A 24,834-nucleotide genomic window follows, 5' to 3' on the forward strand; every position below is an offset into this window, starting at 1 on the left:
GAAACAACTTTGCTACAGTCACACCATGCAACCTCTCTGGATGGAACACCAATGCGTCCATTTCTCTTTCTCGAAACCCAGCGTACACAAGCTCACACCAAGCCTCCCATGCAGAAACTGGAGCACTATCACTAAAGAACACCTCACCTCCGCCCTCAGCTGCACTCCTCACCCTACCACGAGACACCAACATAGCAGTAAACAACCTTCACCAATGGATCGCCAACTGTGCCAACACACCCTCCCCCTCCAGAACCCCATCAGATGACAACGCGAAAGCCACCTGGTTCACCACGGACCTCCGAGAATCCAAGCGCTCATGCCGGTGACAGGAGAAACCATGGAAAAACAGCAATACCCCGGAAGCACGCACCGCCTACAAGGACGCCACAACCAACTCGTCAAATCAACTAAGAGAAACTTCATTAAGGACAGAAGCCTCTCCAACTCCCAAAACTCCAAAGAACTCTTCGCCATCATACAAGAATTCACCAGACCCCACAGCAAAACTACCAACGTCCCTCCCAATACCTCTGCAACAAACTCAGATCCTTCTTCTACCACAAGATCAGGGCGCTCTACGAAAACTTTGACGACCAAGACCACAGCACCAACCCTCCACCGTCCACTGCACCTAGCCGACCCTCCTCACCTGTACCCCTGTCACCACAGAAGACACCGCAAAGACTATGAAAAACATCCACTCAGGAGCACCCACTGAACACTGCCCGCCGCACATCTTCCACAGGGCTGCCACCGCCATTGCACCACAACTGTGACAGACAATCAACTGCCGTCTCAAGACCTACAGGCCCATCTCTCGTCTCCCCTTCGCCGCCAAACTCATCAAGAAAGAGATCAACACCCAGCTAAAGCACTTCATAGAAACCAACATCCATGACTCCTCTCAATCCGGATTCCGCTGCAACCACAGCACCGAGACCGCCCTCCTAGCTACCAGTGATGACATCCCCACACTCCTCAAACAAGGCCACACTGCAGCCCTCATACTACTAGACCTCTCAGAAGGCTTCGACATGTTTCCCACAGCACACTAGCTGCCAGAATCCGTGACGCTAGCATCCAGGAAGCAGCCTTAGACTGGTTTTGATCTTTTCTCTCAGGCAGAACACAAAGAATAAGAGTCCCGCCCTCCCTCTCCGAACCCACAGAGATCAGATGCAGAGTACCCCAAGGATCTTCCCTCAGCCCCACACTCTTCAACATCTACCTGGCCCCCCTCGCAACCATAGGCAGAAAACACGGACTCAACATAGTATCATATGCCGACGACACCCAGCTCATGCTCTCCCTCACCAAGGAACCCAACATCACCAGGCATAGTTCCCAAGAAGGAAATCACTTCCTGAATGAGCAGCAGCTGCCTGAAGCTCAACTCAGAGAATACGTAAGTCATCATCCTCGGGTCCAACCCCTCTGCATGGGACAACACCTGGTGGCCCCCCGCCCTCAGAAACCCGCCCACCCCTACGGACAATGCCCGCAACCTCAGCATCACACTTGAATCCTCACTCACTATGAACCGACAGATCAACGCCATGTCCTCCACATGCTTCAACAACCTCTGCATACTCCGCAAGACATTCAACGTCACCCACGCACTCATCACCAGCAGACTGGACTAAGGAAATGCGCTCTATGACGGAATCAACAAAACACTCTTTAGCAAACTCCAGGCCGTCCAGAATGCTGCAGCCAGACTTGTCCTCAGCATACCACGACACGACCACATCACCCAGCACCTCCGCGACCTCCACTGACTCCCCGTTGAAAAAAGAATAACCTTCAAACTGCTCACTCACACCTACAAAGCCCTCCATAACACCGGACTCCAATTCCTCAACGAAAGAATCTCCTTCCACGCCCCCAAGAGAAATCTCGGCTCCGCCGGCCTTGCCCTAGGCACAGTCCCCCTCATCCACAGGGCCAGATCGGGTGGCAGATACTTCCCCTACATTGCATTTTTTGTAGATCGAATTAACTATCCTCTCCCTTCTTCTCATAGTTTCTCTTCCTTTCTTAAGATAATCTACCCTGTCAAAAGTTCTCTACTCTCCATTTCTATTTCAACTGGTAGCCCCTTTTCCAGGATCCATGTTTTGTATAGTTATATTTGTGTCTGCATTGAATATTTTACCATGTCTTCTTGTCGTCTTTGTAGCCATATTATCTCTCTTATTTGTTCATCGTTGACTTGTTTAGTGTAAATTATTCATATTTATATAGGTATGTTCCTATTTGCATTTATTGACATGCATGCTTCTGTTTCTAGACATTTTCGTTCTTTACTCATCCATCACTTTTAGTAATGGCCTGGTTAACTGATATTGCAGCGGGTTGTTCTGGCATTATATTTAATTGTTTATGTCTAGGTCTTGTTCCACTGCATGTTCTCTGCATTACTGAAAATAAAGACTAGTTTCCCACAAAAGATACCTGCGTTTTTTTCAGCCATATTTATTTTACCTTATGAGGGAATTCTGGTTCTATCCCATAAAAACTCTGAGTTTTTTAAACTTTTGGACCTCTGGTTTTTTTTAACCCCTTTTGTGGCACATGACCACCAAATGAAGTTTTACCCACTGTAATGCTCAAAGGAAACAGACTATGAGTTGTAACTTTCAGTTTCCAAGGTCAGCCACTGTGCAACTGGGGTACCGAGCTCTAAACAGGTTGAGCATCAAGAGATAAGCACAGCATGTACACAGGTATCGGCTGAGTAAAGAAGACTGGTTACCAACTCCGCTTAACAGCTGCATACATGTAGCCCCGTGACAGATTGGGCACAGACAAAAAGTAACATGATCTGCAAAGCAAAAGGGACGGCACCATCCCATCTTATGAATAGTGTAGAATGAACTTTTTTCACTGTACAATACATGTGTAAATTGTGCTCTAATGTATCGCCAGATTGACATACGATACGAAGGTCAGGGTAAACGCATTGTATATAAAATGCTAGCCTTGGATATCAAAATTAAGAGACTTTTGACATATCTAGGTTCCGGATTAGACTTCTTCATTTGGTATATTTCTCTGCTGCAACCTTAAACAGATATATTCTTTTGAGTTGCCTTGTAGTATGAGGTAATTATTCCGCTGGAGCAGATGTCAACCAAAGACCCCTAAACACAATAGGCCCATTTCGGTGAGATCAGGTATCCTGTGCTGGAGGAAGTTAGAGGGTTGCGGTCTCTGTAGCCATTCTAGCAAAAACGACATTTTAATTAGCTCAGAGTATGTTACCATATGGGACAACGAGAGGCACAATTTTGGTTCCATTCACCACAGGGGGCTTATTTGAAAATTTTCAGGGACAGTAATAGCACTGGGTGGGTGGAACTTGACTCCAATAAAAGATGTGCCTCAAATTTGGTGAGAGCTGCCGTCTTTCATCCTTCCCATTGCACAAAACATGGGTGGCAAAACAGGTATTTGGTCATCAGTTTGGGGGTCCGCAGTATGGAGGCCCCAAGACACATGAGAGGACATCCTCCCAGTGTCACAGATGGGGTATTGTAACTTCTGATTGACCTCTAACCTCTCGAAAAGAATTTCTCAGTTTTTTTATTGGAAACCTTGCAGTACTGTTGTATGTGGTATGGCCTATCAATACTCTAATGAAAGTCACAACGTATTTGGTGAACTACGTTGCAAAAAGAATTGTCTGACAAGATGTTTTTTTATATCTCGGAGGAGAACACCTTCTAACCCCCTACTTATTAAGCTCGCTTGGTGTTGTGTGGTTGATACTCGAAATATTCCAGGGCTGCTTTCAGCGCCTAGTTCAGCTAGATTAATGTGCAGTGCACGTTTCTTCATATGAGTATTAATACAACATGAAACTCACTTTGTGCCAAGATCACATATTATCGCTGATTCATTTAAATATAACTAGAGAGGAGAGCTGACAGGCAAAGAGAAAAGCTGATAGAAAGTAGCTTCAACGTTGTGTTTGTTTGAGGCAGCAGTAGTTTCACCAACAACGTCAGACATTGGAACCCTTTTTTGAACTCAGAGATTTTTATTGTTAAGAAAACAAAAAAAAAGTAAAGAACATGTCTTCTCCAAATTTCTGAAACAACAGCAAGTGCATTAGAAGACAAAAGTTTTTTCGTTTGTTTTTTTTACAATCACGGCCAGTTTATTGTTACAGGTCATAGTAGAAGATCTGGTGGTAGGTTGTGTGTAGCTTTTAACAACTTTAGAGGAAACCAAGAAACATAATAAATATTTTCATACAAAGCACTTGTGTAATAAACTGAGTTATACATTTTGACATGTATAATGTACAGGCGCTTGGCCCTGGAATCCATCTGAAGGCGATGGGTTCTAGGTCTTCCAATACAGGTCTGTCCCATAAACGACGTGGAATTGAAGGCTGGCATGTTTTAGCTGTCAATGTTTAAAGACTACTTCCCTCAAATCCAGGGTTTCTCCATGAAGCAACCTTAAGAGCAGCTCGATGTCGCAGAATAGGAAAAGCGACAATGCACTGTGGACTCTATTTTACTTCTCCTGCAGAAAACTGGTTCACAACTTTAGATCACAACCTAAACATCAGAGTGAAAGTACACCCATCTGCAGTGGCAGAATTCGTTAAACAAATTACAATTTCGTGTTTTACTTTCAATTGTATAAAACACTGACAGGTAGTAGGTAGCAAAATCAGGGCCACCTTCTAACAATAATTCAAGTTTTGTCTCTTTAGGGTGGAATCTGTTGGGGGAACCTTTTGCTTTGAGTAATCATGAGAACAGCATGTAGTTTGGCAGACCGGTTTCCCCGCAGTAGGCTTTTTCAGTCACAGAAAGGGGGTACTTTTGGAACTAAGATAAGTCTGAACAGTCTTTTGCAGCATTTACAAAGCCATTTCAGGGGCCTTTGTCCACCAGAGGCAGTCAATGTTCAGGCCTGCTTTGAGTCACCCACTTGAGTCTCTCGCTGTTCGTCCTGGCTATCTGCATTCGCTGTTTGGGAGTTAACCTCTGTATAGACAACCACATTTGTTACCTGTTGATCTATCCCCTCTTCAGATAAATTGTGACTATCCACAACAGTGCCAGCTTGCAGAATCTCTTGAGACTCTGCTGTCTCTATCACTGTATGTGAATATATGCCAGCCTCATCCTGTACATCTTCTTGTGGTAGTTCGGTTACAAAATAATGTGTTGTGCCTTCAGGGAAGCTTCCATTGGACCCCTGAACCATAGCTTGGGCTATCTCTTCTGTGACTATGATCTGTGAAATTTCCCCATCAGATTCAACCAGGTTCATGTGCTGACTCCCAAGTTGGAGAGCGCGACCACTTGTGTCTCGCATCATTATACGGGAGCCTTCTCTAGACAGCATATGCACAGTTCCTTCATTGTTCAAAATAACTTGAGTTACTCCTTCCTTCATCAGCTGGTCTGCTGCAACTGAATCACAAACTGCAAACTCAAGCACTCCCTGGACCATTTTCCTGAAGGCAGCCTGAGCAGATTCCTGAGATGTAAAGATGGTGGCTGGGTGAGTGATCGCTGATTCCACAATAATCGGACGCTCTTGAACATCATGGAAGACTTCCATTTCATGTGTCTCTATTTCATTAGAAATGCCAGGGGCATTTTGGTCTCCCAAGCCATCTTCCTGATTAGACTCTGTTCTGAGCTGGTGCCCTTTGTTGTCTTCCACCTCCCCCAACTCAGTTACAGCACAAAGCAAGGCGTCCAGCGCAGAAGAGGAGTCCGAGGTTTGTAATGCAGTCTCAGACTCCTCTAAAACGCCCTGGGTCATGACTTGTTGGACTACAGTGCTGCTGGAATTCCTAACTGTCTCAAACGCAATAGACTCATTAACATCTGCTTCTCCTACTGGGCCTTCAACTACTACCACTTGGGTGCTCCCATCTTGCAGATGCTCACTGATGATCTGTCCCGGAATCACACCACCCACGTGTGAAGCATTCTGACTCGTTATGACTTGACCATCCTCTGTAATATGGACGACACTCGCCACTTGACCGGCCATCGCTAAAGTTTGAAGTGTAGCAGCCGCAGTTTCCTCGACAGAGGCATCAATGGCAAAATCACCACCATACTCCTCAGAAAACCCTTGAAAAATGATAACTTGCTGCACTTGTTCAGGCGATTGGGATTCTTCAAGTTCACTTGTAATGGGTTCTTCTTTAATTGGGCAGCCCTCTTCTGTGGTAGCAAAAGTGCTGATAGTCTCCACAAAGGTTGCACCTTGGCCCTTAAGGCGACATTCGTAAGACTTTGAGACGATACCTAAAGAAAAACAGAAAAAAGTCTGTAATGTGACTTGTAAACGTGTTTGATCTTCCAAATAGTTTATCGAACGAACAATGGGACATCCTTCTTATCAAACCAGTTACATTTTATTTTTGCAGAAAAGTAGTAAAACAATAAAGATATTTCTTTGCAGTCAAATTTGAAATCATCTGTTTGAATTTGAGTCAAACTCAAAACTGGATTGCCATACCTGTTTTACAATTGCCAAAGTTTGTTGAACTGTTGTTTTCAAAGATTCTAAAAACTTTATATCAATGACAAAGACAGTCAGGTTGATCTAATCTGCACGTTTTCCTAGCATCTGCAGAGCCACAGATATTTTATCACCTTATCTGCAAAATCATTCAATGTGACAGTGAAGCAGCACTTCATTAATTTGTATTTTATCTATTTGTAATGGGTGCAAAAACAACATGTGTGGGACTAATGATTTTATTTCCCTAACTGGTACAATGTAATGGCAGAGCATTCCCGAGCTGGGTTAATATTAAGACACAGGTTAGAGCAAAGACATCATGGTTAAGAGTGGCTGCACCTTTGGGCCTTCACAATAACAATTAACAAATAAGCTAATTGGCATTGGCTGTTGCTATAATAGATCATTTCCACTCCCAGTCTGCTACAATCCTCATCTATCCTTTCACAATCCCTTGGCCTACACACAGAACTATAGACAGTTTACAGTGAATTATAAACATGTTTTTTTTCACAAAGGGGTTCTGACTAACATCAAATAGACAACTATGATGCCACTTAGAACCCCGACGTGGAAAACACTTCCCTGATCCACGTTTGCCAACTATAACTTTATGTTATATATGCCTGCAAAATCGATCTGGCCCTGCTTTGAACTGCTACACATGGCACATAAATTGGGGAGGCATATATAACAATATGGCCTCTACTCCCTGTCCCAAATGTAAAAAAGAAAAATACCTGGCCTCCTGCCATCCATCCCCACTACCATCTGTGCCTTCTCTGCCTCTCTCCTCCTGTAGATGTGTTCCCTGGTCTCCTACGGAGCAGAGACCAATCACTGCATTCACAGATTCTCAACATGTGTTTCCTACTGTTGCTAGACTTTAGATTTTATCAGACTTTATTTCGGTCATACGACCATAAAAGTACAATATACAATATACCTCTAACATAAAATATTAAAATATGGGCTGGGCAAACGCTGCATAGCAAAGTCCTCTAGATGAATAGAGCAGTTCAGCTCATACGTAAAAAGTTACAAATTGATAAATACTTTAAAAAGTAACATAAGCATCAGTCCATGTGGAACGGAGAAGGGGCATTGTGCATATACAGAGCGACCCTCCATCTGGAGCGCCCAAAGAAGTTGCAGCAAAAACCTCCAGAGAACAAAGTCTTCTACTGTTGCTAAGTCATGGCAAAGAATAACCAGATTTCGAATCCGGTATTCACAATAGAAGTTTTCAGTAAGAACAATACATAAAAATTGCTTACTTTCTATCATCACAGTCTCTCTTTGATCTCCTTCCCAACTAATCTATCAGACCATTGCTTTAATGAACAAGTTACTTACCTTCGGTAATGATATATCTGTAAGAAACATAGGTTAGCTATAGATTCCTTTCCTTAGAAGTACCCCCAGGCGTCAGACTGGATCTGGAAAGTTTTTCGTCAGCAGTACCCATGCGCGTCGGTAGGTGGCGTCGGTCGGCTCCGCGTCCGTCGTCGTGGTCGACGGGATGATGTTGCGGTAGCTACAGAGTCGCCGCCCTCGTGTGGTGACGTCAATTCTGTACACGACTTTCCACGGCAGAAGCGCAGAGCCATGCAAGACACTGACCACTGGTGCACAAAACAAGGGCCCTGAAGGGAAGTCCTTAACCCTAGAAGTCAGTTCGCAGAATGGGGAGGATGGGTGGGGCGATACGGAATATTTAACTAACCTATGTTTCTTACAGATACATTGTTACCGAAGGTAAGTTACTTGTTCATCTGAAAGAAACAGTTAGTTATAGATTCCGTACCTTAGAATAGATACCCTAGCAATACCAACCCCGGAGGTGGGTCTGCGAACTAAGCTCACACCAGAAAGTCCTGGAGAAAAGAACGGCCAAAGAAGCTGCCTCTCCAGACTTGGCTGTCCAGGCAGTAGTGCTTGATGAACGTGTGCAGCGATGACCACGTAGCTGCCTGACAGATGTAATTTAGGGGGATTCCCCTTCCCAAAGCAGTGGTAGCTGCTGTCGCCCTGGTAGAATGGGCGGGCAGCCCCACTGGTGGCTCCTTCTTTGCCAAAGAATAGCAGGCCTTGATGCACAGAACGACCCACCTGGAGATGGTACCTTTGTGCACGGCCCGACCTTTCTTAGCGCCCGCGTAACCAACACAGAGCTGGCCATCCACCCAGAATTATTTGGTGCGATCCAAGTAGAAGGAGAGCACACGTTTTGGATACAGACGGTGGAGCCTCTCTTCCTCTTTTGAAGAATGCGGAGGCGGAAAGAAGGTGGGCAAAGTGATGGTTTGGCCAATATGAAAAGAAGTGACCACCTTTGCATTAAAGAAAGGTCGAGTTCTGAAGACGACCTTGTCCGGATGAACAGCCAGAAAGGGCGGCTTGGAAGACAGCTTGTAGCTCACTCACCCTGCGTGCAGAGGTGATGGCCACCAGAAAAGTTTTCAAAGTGAGGAGTCTGAGAGGACAGTTATGTACCGGCTCAAAGGGAGCGCACATCAGATAAGTAAGAACCAAGTTCAAGTCCCACTGAGGCATTATGAAGGGAACAGGAGGAAAAAGATGAGTAATGCCCTTAAGAAATCTATTTACAACAGGGGACTTGAAAAGAGAAGGCTGATCTGGAAGCCTTAGGAAGGTTGAAATGGCCGAGAGGTAGCCCTAAGAGTGCCAAGAGCAGAGCCCAGCTGGGCAGAAGACAGGAGGAACAAGAGAACCTCAGAAAGAGGTTCAGAAAGGGGATCCACAGCCTTTCCCGAGCACCATGCCACAAATATATTCCATCTGCAGGCGTATACCGTCTTAGTGGAGGGACACCTGGCTGCCAAGATTACATCACAGACTTCGGGAGGCAAGTCAAATGACGTCAACTGCAGCCGCTCTATCTCCACGCATGGAGGTGGAGGCTGGACAGGTTCGGGTGGAGGACCATCCCCTGCTGCTGCGACAGAAGATCCTCCCGAAGAGGCAGTCGGATTGGAGGATCGATGGCAATGTTGAGCAGTTCGGGATACCAGACTCTTCGTGCACAATCCGGAGCCACAAGAATTACTTGGGCCCGGTCGTGCTTGATCTTCTTCAGCACTATGGGCAGAAGTGATATAGGCGTATAGAAGATCACAACTCCACTCCTTATGAGAGGGGGTCAGGTGTGACTTCAGCATGTTGATGGAGAATCTCCCGCAGTGAATGCAGGAGGTCGACCGTAGTCTGGAGATGGGAGACGACAGCCTGGGGCGAGCCTGCCTTCAACAGACAGTCGTCGAGATAGGGGAAGACAGGAATCCCTGATCTGCGCAGATTAGCTGCAACCACCGGCATAACTTTCGTGAACACATGAGGGGCACTGGTAAGTCAAAGGGGAGCACGGTACACTGAAAGTGCTCGTGCCCTACCGTGAACCACAGGTAATGCCGGTGGGCCGGCAGGACGAGGATGTGAAAATAAGCGTCCTGCAAGTCCAACGCTACCATCCAGTCTCCAGAGTCGAGGGCAGACCTGAGTGAGCGTCAACATTTTGAACTTCTCCTTCCGGAGGAAGCGGTTGATGTTCCTGAGATCCAACATAGGATGCAGGCCTTTGTCCTTCTTGGGCACCAGAACGTAGTGAGAATAGCAACCACGACCTACTTCTGGGGCAGGAACACACCTGATGGCCTCCTTGGCCAAGAGTGCCAAAACTTCCTGTTGGAGAAGGCCCAGGTGATCCTCCGACATGGGATTGTACTGAGGTGGCATGGAGGGAGGGGTAGTCTCGAAGGGGAGGGAGTAGCCCCTTCGGACTATCTGCAAAACCCACCTGTCTGACGTGATGGTGTGCCAGTGGGGGAGGTGATGGCGGATCCTGTCGCCCACTGGCGTTTGGTGGCCCTGGAAGATCGAACCAGGAGGGTTTGGAGGCTGATGCAGAGGGGGCTGTGGTGGACTGGCCTGCCTGCTGGCCCCAGAACCACGCCGGTGGTTCCCACGTCCCCGGCCACGCTAGGGCTGATAAGCCTGCACCGGCCTGAGGCTCTGGGCGGGACGTGGGGGGCACCCCTTCAGTAGCCACGAAAGGGGCGAAAGGCGACAGCCATAAAAGTGTGGATTGGACATCCCCGGAAAAAACAGTTGAACGCAACCAGGCGTTGCGTCGAAGGGCTACTGACATGGAAATCGTCCTGCCAAGTGCGTCAGCAGTATCCAGCCCACAGCGGATGGTAACTTCGCTGTGTCTCTACCCTCTGCAAATGCATGGGAGAGCACGGCCTGGGCCTCCTCCTGGCACCGAGGCAGTACTTACGCCACCGTATCCCACACAGAGTAGGAATAACGGCCCAACAGACATGCAGTGTTTACCGACCGCAGTCCCAAGCTGGAGGAAGAAAACATCTTCCCATGTTGATCCAGCTTTTTGGATTTCCTATCTGGTGGAGCGGTAGGGAAGGCGCCTTTCAATGTAAAGGCTTGGAACACCAAACTCTCAGCGGTGGGGTGTTGGGAGAGGAAAATAGGGTCACCCGGGGCTGGGTGGTGGCGTCGGGCAATCATCCTATCCACAGGAGCCCCTGTGTTGGGCCTGGATCAGATGCCCAAAATTAGGTCTGTTAGGGCTTCATTGAACAGCAGCAGGGGCTGCTGGCTGAAGCACTTCTGTCAGGAGGTTAGTCCTGACTGCTACCTAGGAAGCTCGAGGTAGAGAGCCTCGCTGCCCTACGCAACACCACTGCGTATGACACTCCCTCCTCCATAGCCACGGTAGGAGGAGACAACATGCCTATGTCTGGAAGGTATTCAGACTACTGGCCTCCCCCAGTTCCTCTCTCCAGTCCGGATCATAATCCAACTGGTCGGTGAAAGGGTCTCCAGAACCCTCCCAGTCTTCCTCACCCTCCCCTGGCAGCCATTATAGCTGAAAATGGCCAGGGTTAAACACAGGGACAGGCCTGGACCCAAGGGGTCCCTGCGGTGTAAGGCTGAAGCCGCCGGCATCGAAGGCATAGGGTCCCCAGCTGAGTCCGCAGGGCCCAAAGGCGCGATGGCGAAGTTGGGCTGCCAAAAGATGGCATGCATCGCTTAGTAAAATTGACAAAGCTGGGCAGGGGTCGCTCCCATTCCCGTAAGGGAGGGAAGGCCAGAGTCAACCCTGAAGGCTCCGCTCGCGGAGTAACCGCACCCTACGTAGCGTCGGCTGACAGATGAGGGGAAGTTGAAGGCTGACAATGCTTCTTCAACTTCTTTCTGTGCTTTGACTTACCTGACCCTGAGTGCGAAGACTTAGAAGAGGAGTGATGGTGATGACTCCGCGAACGGTCCCTTGACCTCCCAAGCGACCGGGACATTGAGCGACGCAGAGTTGACTGCCGGGTCTCAAGGAGCTTTCTGGACCACACCTGCAAAGACTTCGGGCCATGGTTCGGCAGACGGAGTACGACTTGGGGTCGTGGTCGCACTCCAGGCAGTAGAGGCACACGGGGTGCGGATCCATCACCGACATCAGTCGGGTACAGCAATCGTATGCCTTGAAGTAGGGCATCCCTCGTGCACCAGGAGGTGATGTGAGACTCAAAAACGAAGTTGACAAAAGTTGCAAAAAAGTCAGTCAAAAAGTGACTGGGAGTACTGCTCTCTCCGGATCTGCGCTTGCTGGCGCAGAGAAAGAAAGAACTGACGTCAGCTCGCGAGGGTAGCTACCGCAACGTCATCCCGGCGATCACAACGCCGAAGACGGAGTCAACCAACGCCACCTACCGACGCGCAGGGGTACTGCTGACGAAAATTTTTCCAGATCCAGTCTGACGCCTGGGGGTAATTCTAAGGTAAGAAATGTATAACTAATTGTTTCTTTCAGATCATTTACTTAATAACACACTGCACCACTACTACACATTCTGTATTGTGACCCAATCTCAATCATATCAACCAAAACCCACTATACTCATTTACATATATATATATGATATATATATATATATTACCTACTGGCGATAGCCAGTAGGTATATATAGTTAGGATTTTTTTCCTATGGGATTTTTGAAAATTCTATGTCGAATAACTTTGGCGTTTGAGGACAGAATTGGCTGAAATTTTCAGGAAAATGGAACATTTTGTTTCTGAGCAGCCCCTGAAAATTTGGGGGGGTTTCGTCAAGGGGGGGCCGAGAAAAAAGGGGGGTCCCAAAACGTGTTTTTCCCATGCAATTTTCCATAGGGCGGTTGGCCTCACTTTTAGCCTGAACGGCTGAATGGATTTACACCAAACTTGGCAAAATTGTAGGGACTGGTAGCCCGATGTGCCTTTGCTATGTCTCAAGATATAGGCTCCAGTGGTTTTTACGAAAATTAACTTTGAAAAATATATATTGGGCTACATTGGGCTATATATATGTTGGAGCCCAAATGTAGCCCAATGTAGCCCAAAGATGGCCACCAGAGACAAAAAAAAACAAATGTAGCCCAAATATCAGCCAGATGTAGCCCAACTATAGCCCAATGACAGAATGTCCCAGAGTGTTCTAAAGAACAACTAGAGTGCTAACAGTCCTACTTATTACAAAGGTATGGCACACCTGAAGCCATCTTGATTGGAATAAAGTGGTAACTCTTAAAACATTTAATTTAAAAAGGAACAAAATGAGGGGGTTAATTTTGCCATAGAAAGTATGATTAGCGAATATATGACGAAATCCCGCATACCATCAGTCCGCAAAAAAAATCCTGCATGTACTATTAGGCCGCAAATTAAAATAACGAAAACTTTTAGAACGAATATGCCTTTAGCATACACTAAACAACTAAACTACCCTAAACCCTAAAACACTACCCCCAGCATGACCCTACACTACACAAACAGTACAACACTACCCTAAACCCTAAAACACTACCCCCAGCATGACCCTACACTACACAAACACTACAACACTACCCTAAACCCTAAAACACTACCCCCAGCATGACCCTACACTACGCAAACACTACAACACTACCCAAAACCCTAAAACAGTACACCCCAGCATGACCCTACACTACGCAAACACTACAACACTACCCTAAACCCTAAAACACTACCCGCAGCATGACCCTACACTACGCAAACACTACAACACAACCCTAAACCCTAAAACACTACCCCCAGCATGACCCTACACTACGCAAACACTACAACACTACCCAAAACCCTAAAACACTACCCCCAGCATGACCCTACACTACGCAAACACTACAACACTACCCAAAACCCTAAAACACTACACCCCAGCATGACCCTACACTACGCAAACACTACAACACTACCCAAAACCCTAAAACACTACCCCCAGCATGACCCTACACTACGCAAACACTACAACACTACCCAAAACCCTAAAACACTACACCCCAGCATGACCCTACACTACGCAAACACTACAACACTACCCAAAACCCTAAAACACTACCCCCAGCATGACCCTACACTACGCAAACACCACAACACTACCCTAAACCCTAAAACACTACCCCCAGCATGACCCTACACTACGCAAACACTACAACACTACCCAAAACCCTAAAACACTACACCCCAGCATGACCCTACACTACGCAAACACTACAACACTACCCTAAACCCTAAAACACTACCCCCAGCATGACCCTACACTACGCAAACACTACAACACTACCCTAAACCCTAAAACACTACCCCCAGCATGACCCTACACTACGCAAACACTACAACACTACCCTAAACCCTAAAACACTACCCCCAGCATGACCCTACACTACGCAAACACTACAACACTACCCAAAACCCTAAAACACTACCCCCAGCATGACCCTACACTACGCAAACACTACAACACTACCCAAAACCCTAAAACACTACCCCCAGCATGACCCTACACTACGCAAACACTACAACACTACCCAAAACCCTAAAACACTACCCCCAGCATGACCCTACACTACGCAAACACTACAACACTACCCAAAACCCTAAAACACTACCCCCCAGCATGACCCTACACTACGCAAACACTACAACACTACCCAAAACCCTAAAACACTACCCCCAGCATGACCCTACACTACGCAAACACTACAACACTACCCAAAACCCTAAAACACTACACCCCAGCATGACCCTACACTACGCAAACACTACAACACTACCCAAAACCCTAAAACACTACACCCCAGCATGCCCCTACACTACGCAAACACTACAACACTACCCAAAACCCTAAAACACTACCCCCAGCATGACCCTACACTACGCAAACACTACAACACAACCCAAATCCCTAAAACACTACCCCCAGCATGACCCTACACTACGCAAACACTACAACACTACCCTAAACCCTAAAATACTACTCCCCAGCATGACCCTACACTACGCAAACACTACAACACTACCCAAAACCCTAAAACACTACCCCCAGCATGACCCTACACTACGCAAACACTACAACACTATCCTAAACCCTAAAACACTACGCCCAGCATGACCCTACACTACGCAAACACTACAACACTACCCTAAACCCTAAAACACTAGCCCCAGCATGACCCTACACTACGCAAACACTACAACACAACCCTAAACCCTAAAACACTACCCCCAGCATGACCCTACACTACGCAAACACTACAACACTACCCTAAACCCTAAAACACTACCCCCAGCATGACCCTACACTACGCAAACACTACAACACAACCCTAAACCCTAAAACACTACCCCCAGCATGACCCTACACTAAACAACCACCACAACTCTACACTACACTAACACAACACTACACAACACTACACTACACTACACAATCACTAACCCACGAAAAAATTAACACAAACCCACTTACCTCTCTCGTCATCGTGGTTTTCACAACGCAAATGCATTTACATACATGCCTTTAAAACGTAATTCTTTGTAAAGGCATGCGCGATAAATGCACATGCGTTTTGAAAAAATGCGGGATAATGGTACGCGAGGTCAATGACCTTGCGGGATAATGGTATGCGGACTGAAAGTCTGCGGGATAAAAAATGCGGGAAAATGGCTGCAAACCATGATTAGCAGCAGACTTCCCTGGTGAGCACTAGCTTTACTACAGTGATCTAATGAGCAACTAGAGTGCTAACATTCAGAATTTATGGCAAATGTGTGACACATCTGAATGCCTTCTTGATAGAACCAAAGTAAACAAGCATTGAAAATGCAATAGATCTCGCCCTCGTTTAAGTTAAAGCCATTCTGTTTGTAATGAGGTGGCTTTTTAGCTTTGCTTTTATTAGTGTTTTTAAAACTTTCATGTAAATAACATGCATATGTATGCATATATGTATATGTATGCATGCATTTATATTTATATAGATATGCAGATTATATATGTTTATATATGTATATTACCTACTGGCGATAGCCAGTGGGTATATATAGTTAGGATTTTTTCTCTATGGGATTTCTGAAAATTCTATGTCTAATAACTTTGGCGTTTGTGGACGGAATTGGCTGAAATTTTCTGGAAAATTGCACATTTTGTTTCTGAGCAGCCCCTAAAAATTTGGGGGGTTTCGTCAAGGGGGGGCCGAGAAAAAAGGGGGGTCCCAAAACGCGTTTTTCCCATTCATTTTTCCATAGGGCGGTTGGACTCACTTTTAGCTCGAACGGCTGAATAGATTTACATGAAACTTGGCAAAATTGTAGATATGGTTTGCCCGACGTGCCTTTGCTATGTCTCAATATATGTGCTCCAGTGGATTTTGAGAAATTAACGTTTAAAAAAATATATATATCTGTGACAGTGCTCCGGTTAGCGCCCCAGTTCGCGTACCTTATGCGTAACGGAACTTCGCGAAGCAAAGCTGATTGGCTCTCCGGTGCCTGTCAACATTCTAAACAGTCCGGAGCGGCCGCCATCTTGTCTCTCGGTATGATCGAGAGACAAGATGTGGTGAAAAACGAAGGGGGAAATGAAGGAAAGGGGGCAAGGTAGACCACTCCTGACCCCCTAGGATTGATGAGGGGGATATTAAAGTGCCCCGCGGGGCAAAAAATAAAAAAATATTTTTTTTGCGATTTTACGCCGTAGAGGCGCGTCACGGTACGCGAACCGGGCAGCTAACCGGCAGCGTAGCTGTCAACATTGTAAACAGTCCGGAGCGGCCGCCATCTTGTCTCTCGGTAGGTTCGAGAGACAAGATGTGGTGAAAAAAGAAGGGGGAATTGAAGGAAAGGGGGCAAGGTAAACCCCTCCTGACCCCCTAGGATTGATGAGGGGGATATTAAAGTCCCCCGCGATTTTTCGCGGTAGAGGCGCTTCCCGGTACGCGAACCGGGCAGCTAACCGGCAGCGTAACGGGAGTCCGCCATCTTGTGTTTTTGGAGCGTCCGGTTCGCGTACCGGGTAGCGTCCCGGTAAGCGTAACAAGGGGAAAACCAAGAGAAACAGTAAAAAAAAAATTAAGGGAATAGATTTCCAGCAAACTTGGCAAAATTGTAGGGACTGTTTGTTTGATGTGCCTTTGCAAGGCCTCAAGATATGTGCACGTGTGGATTTTGCCTAATTAAGGTTAAAAAAATATATATATCTGTAAGCGTGCTCCGGCACGCTTACGTTACGGGTTTTGTTTGCGCTGCAGAGCCGATACGTCACGGTTATGCGACGCGTCATGAGGCGTCTCACGTGGCTACGTGATACGTCACGTAATAAAGAATATATTTTACAGCTATAGATATTAGCTTTTAAAAAAACCAATGAAATTCACTGAAAAAACCATAGGTTATAGACCATATATAGTTAGGAATTTGCATTTACAAAACCTTGAAAATTCACTGAAAAAACCATAGGTTAGAGACCATATATAGTTAGCTGGACATTTTATTGACATAAAACCAATGAAATTCCATATATAGTTAGTTGCACTAACTATATATCGCGCACCCGGAATCCACTGCTGATGATGTCACATATTACATCATTCATGACATGGTCAGTGACATCACTGATGACATCACTGATGACATCTCAAATGACATCACTGATGACATCACTGATGACATCTCAAATGACATCACTGATGACATCATGACACACCAATACCAGTTACTACATACGCACTCACTGATTCCTACGTCTACACACACATTCACTCATTCACTCATACAATCACTCATACATACAGTCACTCATTATTACAACACTATCATATGCACTCATACACCTATGCAGACACTCACACACTGCCACTCATCCATGGAGTTACTCACACACCTAGTCAGTCCTGTAAAGAATCAATCACACTTCCATTTCCTCATCTATACAGTTAAACACAGAACACCATACTTCAGTGACATCACTGATGACATCACTGATGACATCTCAAATGATATCACTGATGACATCTCAAATGACATCACTGATGACATCATGACACACCAATACCAGTTACTACATACGCACTCACTGATTCCTACGTCTACACACACATTCACTGATTCACCCATACAATCACTCATACATACAGTCACTCATTATTACAACACTATCATATGCACTCATGCACCTAGTCAGTCCTGTGAAGAATCAATCACACTTCGATTTCCTCATCTATACAGGTAAACACAGAACACCATACTTTTCACACATATACTAACACATACTTACTCTCTTATACAATCACTGATACAAGTACACATTGATATGCACAGAGTCACACACCCAGCCAGCCACACACACACACTCAGTCTTCCATACATCCACTCATTCTTCAATATGTAAAACATATTTAAACTTTACATAAACACACAGACACTAGATGATGTCATCAGTGATGTCATCAGTGATGTCATCAGTGATGTCATTTGAGATGTCATCAGTGATGTCACTGACCATGTCATGAATGATGTAATATGTGACATCATCAGCAGTGGATTGCGGGTGCGCGATATATAGTTAGTGCAACTAACTATATATGGAATTTCATTGGTTTTATGTCAATAAAATGTCCAGCTAACTATATATGGTCTCTAACCTATGGTTTTTTCAGTGAATATATATATATATATATATATATATATATATATATATATATATATATATATATATATATATATATATATATATATATATATATATAGTCACCTCTTCCAATGAATTTCTTTTACATTTTCATTGTATTGCAAGTTGATGCACTAACATTTCTGGGATGCAGAAGTCATAACTCTGCTCATTCTGCGAAGTGAAACAATGTCCACGACTTTATGGGTCAGAAATCATCCAACCCACCACCAAAAGGTGCCACAGCCCAATTCTGTACCTACACTGGTGTTGTCATCAGTATCACTAAATACATTAGCCTTTTAAACCTAAATCTGAGAGGGCAAAAGAGGTGCCTTCAGAGTTCCTTTCAGGGAAATACAACACAGATATAGATAAGCGTATCCTCTTCCCAGGCTGCTTGACAGGAACACTATCATTTCTCAGAACACAACAAAACTAGCTTTGGAAACTAGGGTAATTCTTTATAAAGTCATCATAACAGAAAACATAGATATCCTGAATAAAAGAACAACCTCCAGAGTTTCAGGATCTTCTCAACAATTAGCAGCTGATTATTTCAAACTGTAGACATGACAATATCTTCATGATTGACACCATTTTAATGTCTGGAACATTTAAGGTCTGAAACCCGCGTGCCTCTCTGCCACAAGATCACCTTCATCAAATGAATGAAGTTAGTTAAGTTCTTCCATCACTATCACAAATGTAAGATGTTTAGGATGTTGTTCTAAACATTTTCATACAAGCACACATATGCTGCAGAGGTGAATCACACACATTGTTTTTGCAGTCTTGGCCCAGCATTATCAACCCATATACCTTGAACAGGCTTACACAGACAGTGGTATTGTTTTTCAGAAATTGGCGCTACTCAGGAGATTAGCACTGGTATTGATATATAGAGCCTATTCTGGTCTCGGTGCTGTAAGGTGAGAAGAACCACAAATCTCCCCAAAAATTGCTGACCTGAGACAACTAAACATACACAGTAAATCCTCAGCACACGAAAATCATGTAACATTAGTTATTACAATGCAGAATGTGATCATCAATTAAATACAATCAATAGGTTCATGTTCTTCTCTTTTTATTCCGCACTCGGTTTAACACGGATAGCAACGTCCCGGGATTTTTCTTTAGAAAATCACGAATCTGGAACGGTCACGTTACATTTGAACATTAAAAATCACTGCCTCAAGTAGTAGTTGCAGGTACAAAAGAGCAGGACACGCTTGATGAAACTTACGCAGTCTCAGGTTTCATACCAAATCCCACAACACCCATGGATGTTCTTCAGGACAAGCTACCTCTAACACATTTGAGGCAAATATGAAATATCAGTTACAATCATTAACACCCAACTTGTTAAACTATGACACAATGGTGCCAGGGAACTCTAGCAATTAAGTGATAAGATTTTAATACAGCTAGAAAATATTATACAAATCAATGCAACAATCACTCCGCTACATTAATCACGATTACCAATTCTAGTCTGGGCAGAAAACAGTTTCTACACTCAAAACTCAGGATTTGGCTGACATGTGGACACCGTCAACACCAACAGAGCCAGTCTTTGACCCTTCTCCTCCAATTTCCTGGGGCAATATCCAGGAAGACAGGGCCTGCTGTTACTCACTGTAGTTGAAAAGTCAACTGTACAGATGACAGCGACCACTCAACTGGCATAGCTGCCAAGGTTTCAGATTGCCATGTGTGATATTTTTGTAATTTTTGCGAAATTATGAGTGACATTTCAACAACAATGAGTGACACTTTCTCGCGGGCAAAAATCATGCAATGAAGACTTGGGAAACGTCTAAATATCAGAAATTACAACCATTTGAGACACCAAGAAGTTCTTGAAAATGCTGCAGAGCACCAGAAATGGAAGGGCACTAACCCTAGTACGCGCCCTGGCCAGCTTCTGCCTAAAAATCTGGAGAGTATGACGAGAATGTCACAAATGTGTGAATCAGTAAGTGCCATGCGTGCAGCTGAGGCTGAGCTCTGTGTGACATTAAGAGTAGAGACACCCGTCACACTAAACAACGACAAGTTAGCCCAGCCGCCGACGTAACTACTGCATAACACACTACACACATAGACTGGCAGAGTCTCAGAATGGCCGAGAGCACTGTCTGAGCACTGCAGGCTGCCTCACACCGTCAGACGAGCGTTAATAGTAAAGTTCTACTAGTACTTACTGTGTTGTCTTCGAAGTTCTTCAACTTCTCTACTCTCTGCTAGCCACGGGTAACACCTGGCGGTGGGCGCTGAGCCGCACGGTAGGCGGGGGGCCAGAACTCTGAGTGCTGTTAGTGCTGCACCTGCAGCCTCTCGTTGCACGGCGCGCCGCACATCATGATCATGCCAGCCCTGCAGCAGTGTGCGCAAGTCTGCAGCGCCAGTCTCCCCGCGGCACATGCGGCGCGCCGGCCCATTCATGCTACAGTGCAGCCACAGGTGAGGCCTCATGCATGCCGCGCTGCCTGGCCATGACATTGTGTGAGACTCTGCGTAGCTACTCTTAGTCCCGTCGCCGCGCATTCTTCACGCGCCTCACACTGACTTGCCGCCTTCCTGACTCGAGTGTCTTGTGCTGCTGCATTCAAATCCCCGCCCCTTTTGCCTACTTCCTGCTTCCTCCCGGACATGACGGCACTCTCTACCGCCGCGCCCAGCACAGTCGGATTATTAATCCCGGCCCCCATGCTACCACGGTGGTTGACAGCAGTATCGACTGCTGGTGGCGCGCCCTGGCAGGTGACAAAATGCGTGACAATGCATTTCAGTGCGTTGATGTGGATCACCGCACTGAAATGCGTGAGCGTCACACCTGTTGCATGACGCTTGGCAGGACTGAACTGGGTTACTGTACACTTTATCAGAGTCTGCCAGAAAACTACAGTGCTCATATATTGATAGTCCAGAACGACACTTGTGAACTTATTCCACATCTTAAGCTGTGAAATAATATAACTACAGCATTCAGTGCCCCTCGATTACTCCCTGTTACTATTAGCACTCATAGTAAAGAGTTCAGTGCTACCAGGCAACAAGAATGATCTATTTGTGGGCTATAGCCACCTCTACAGCCCCACAGCAGGAGCATTCTGTGGCTGCCAGCTCCCTGCTACTCTGGCGTGTCGTGTCCCGGTTGGCAGCTCCAACTCACACCCAGCTCAAGATGCAGCACTCTTCTGAATGCAGCACAAGTCACCAGGAGCCGCTCATGCATTCACTCTATGCTGGCCCTCCACCTTCCCCGTCAAATGGAGATGTAAGGCCTAGCAACGTCAGAAAAGATGAAAAAGATAAAGAAACTGCCTGTTTATGTTTTCCACTGTTCTGCAGCATTTGGGCTTCCATCACTAATTTAAGAAAAAAAGAGAAGGGGCTAACATGGACTGAAAGCATGAGTGGCTTCTGATGAAACAGCTCCAGTGTTCAGGAGAGCCATGTGTCTCAAGGAGAGTTAATTTACTGCTCGGGAGGAGGGGCACGGGAGCTAATAGCCTTGTTGCCCTTACCCGCAGGGCAATATCGGCTGTTAATTACCTCTACCATCATTATGGGTTCTCACCTACAGAAGTGGCCAATAATTGCGTGGGAGGGCAATATAAACACGTTATTGTCAGCACCTTAATGAGTTACGATTTAAAAAGTGGCAGCAATGAATCAAGATTATGTATAAGGCCTGCTCAACACCTTCGTCAAATTCTGAGGTTGTGATTCCTAAACCACTATCTATGTCGTCCCTTTAACTCAGCAGCAATAGAACTGCTAACCATAATGTACTCCTACTGTAAGCGATCAGTCTCAGACAAAGCTGCCACACACTCTGAAATGACTTACAGGGGCAACTGTATGGGCTGACACTTAAAAACAGCTGTAGGAAGAAACTGGAGACTTTTAAGGGCATTTTGTTAAGGGTCAATTAGTGCATATCGATTCTGCAGATACTTCATGCTGCTTCCGGCTGTCGGACAAGTTTGACACATCCAGCACTTTGCAATACATCTTGCCTCGAATCAACTACAGTGTATGGTGTAGATTTATTGTTAAACTGGGCATCAACTAAAGACTGCATCCAAAGGGCTTCCAAGGCACCACCTTAACAATACACAGAGTTCAAAGTGGACGGAAACGATTAGGAAAGCCATTCTCAAGCTTCTATTTTCCTATACATTTTGTTAAAAAGTAACCCTTGCTGGCCGGTTAACCTGGCCTTACCCTGCACAAGTGCGGAAGAATGTTTAATGCACTGTGGGGGAGGGAGAGGCAGCTAAAAACAGAAACTAGGCTTCTTGTATAAAAGTCTTGTGAACGTGCTAAATGTGTTAATTAGCAGAGCTAAAAGTTGCACAGCTGACACCGTATGGCTTTAATTGATACTTCATCATGACTGAGAAAAACCAGCATGATTGCCAAGGCAGAATAAATCATCTTTTTGCAGAGGCTCTGTAGGGATTTAGATGAGTTTTGCAGTGTCTCTCCGCAATGGCAACAGATCTGAAAATCTTACACTGGTTTCCGACAAGTTTTGGTAGTGTTTTTCCTTATTCTGTTTTTGAGACCGAGTGTTTTACTATCCCAGTAAAAGTGGATGCTACTGTCTGGTTTGTAGACCTTTTTCTACCTGCCAGAACGTTAGGTTACAGCTCCACCTGCTATAAGGTTAGATGTCAGCTCCACTTACCAGAAGGTTAGGTTTCAGCTCCACCTGCTAGAAGGTTAGGTTTCAGCTTCACCTGCAAGAAGGTTAGAGACTTCAGTTCTACCTGCTAGAAAGTTGGTTTTCAACTCTACTGAAGGGTTTCAGTTCCGTACAGAAGAAAGGGCTCCTAGAAAAGCTCATTTGTGTGGATTAGAAAACTATCTCCTGCTTATTGAGGCAGGAGGTGGGATCCCTAGTACAATGCTATGCCCAATGCATCCTGGATACTTTTCAAATCCCAAAAAGACTGTGTGCCGTGGTTTATGTCAGCATTCTTCCTATGCTTGAGACAAATAGCCAGGAAGTCCATTTACTATACTATTATGCATCACAGTGCAGAGATAAACCTGTATCCTGCGGGCCAAAGATTCTGAATCCAATGAGAAAGCTCAATTTGAAAATTCACCAAGTCCAAAAAATTGTTTGTGGCATACTGGCCATAGGTTCCACTCGTAGTAAGATAGAAAAGTGGTTTATTGCACCAGCGATTTGATTGTAAGCTCTAACACGGATTCAAACACTAGTGAGATATGTCCGTTCCAGCAATGCCACATTCTTTGACTAGTGACAAAAAATTGTAAGCTTCTCACATTTTGCAGATGATAGCAACCTGCAGAAATTATGTCAACAATCATATGTCTTATACTTTTTAATAAACATGTTGAACACTGCTAAAACCTGTAACTTACACTTAGAAGCAAGTAAAGCTAGGCATTGTTCAAAAACAAAAATCTTTTGGGAATAAAGGGAGAGAGTGTCAAAGGAGATAAACACAAAAGGCTTGCTGAAGTTAGAGTTTGCGTGGACCCCACCTTTAATGGCCTTCCTGTGCAGAAGATGCTTGAAGGATTGTTAAGGGTGCAATGCACAATGTAGAGAGCTGAAAAAGAGGCACTGTGTGTGGCTAGTTCTTCGAATTCCACCTCTCACCATCCAGCGGGCAAGCAGTCAAGGAATTTGACAAACACTTCTAACACAGAGAACATACACAGATCTAAAGAGACAGCTGAAAGTGCTACATGTGACCCAGAAGACTGGGCTCAAGAATCTACATTATTTCACCTTGCTTCAAATGTGATCATAGCCGGATATCTTTTTTTTTTATTTCAGTAATTTTTGATTGAAAAGAAAAGTTTTGTATATAAAAGGTGCAGTATACAGGGGGTACAGTCACAAAAAGAGCGCCCGGGAAGGGGGGGTAAAGACATAGCGAGAGGTCGCATCGACATTCTGGGCTGGTGGGGTTACATATTGTTCGTATGGTCGGCAGGCCCGGATCTAGAGGGTGGGCCGGGTGGGCCAGGCCCACCCAAACATGAGCCTGGCCCACCCAAACATGAACCTTGGCCCTCGCAGTGACGTCAGGCTGACCCCTTCAGCTGTTTATCAGATCCGTCTGTGGCACAGAATTTGAACAGTGCAGGTAAGAGAATGTGTGTCTATTGCTTCGTGTTTTTTAAACTATAATCTGCGAAGGCCCAGCTAGATATATATTTTGTGAAGGCTTCGAAGATGTGTGTATATTAGTTAATATCCTAAAAGTCTGTGAGGACCCAGC

At 45.4% G+C, this 24,834-nt stretch overlaps 1 protein-coding gene across 2 annotated transcripts in view; it reads right to left on the minus strand.

The window, feature by feature from the left end:
* Positions 1-4,025: 4,025 nt before the first annotated feature.
* The window catches only part of ZNF407 (zinc finger protein 407), a 1,826,025-nt gene continuing 1,805,216 nt past the window's right edge, over positions 4,026-24,834 (minus strand). For both annotated transcript variants that reach the window (XM_078687829.1, XM_078687830.1), the window contains exon 10: positions 4,026-6,293. In XM_078687829.1, the coding sequence (XP_078543955.1) occupies positions 4,930-6,293 (1,364 nt within the window). In that variant the 3' untranslated portion in view covers positions 4,026-4,929. The remainder of the gene's footprint in view (positions 6,294-24,834) is intronic.

This window comes from Lissotriton helveticus, chromosome 4_1 (genome assembly GCF_964261635.1).
Source record: "Lissotriton helveticus chromosome 4_1, aLisHel1.1, whole genome shotgun sequence".
Lineage (NCBI taxonomy): Eukaryota > Metazoa > Chordata > Amphibia > Caudata > Salamandridae > Lissotriton > Lissotriton helveticus.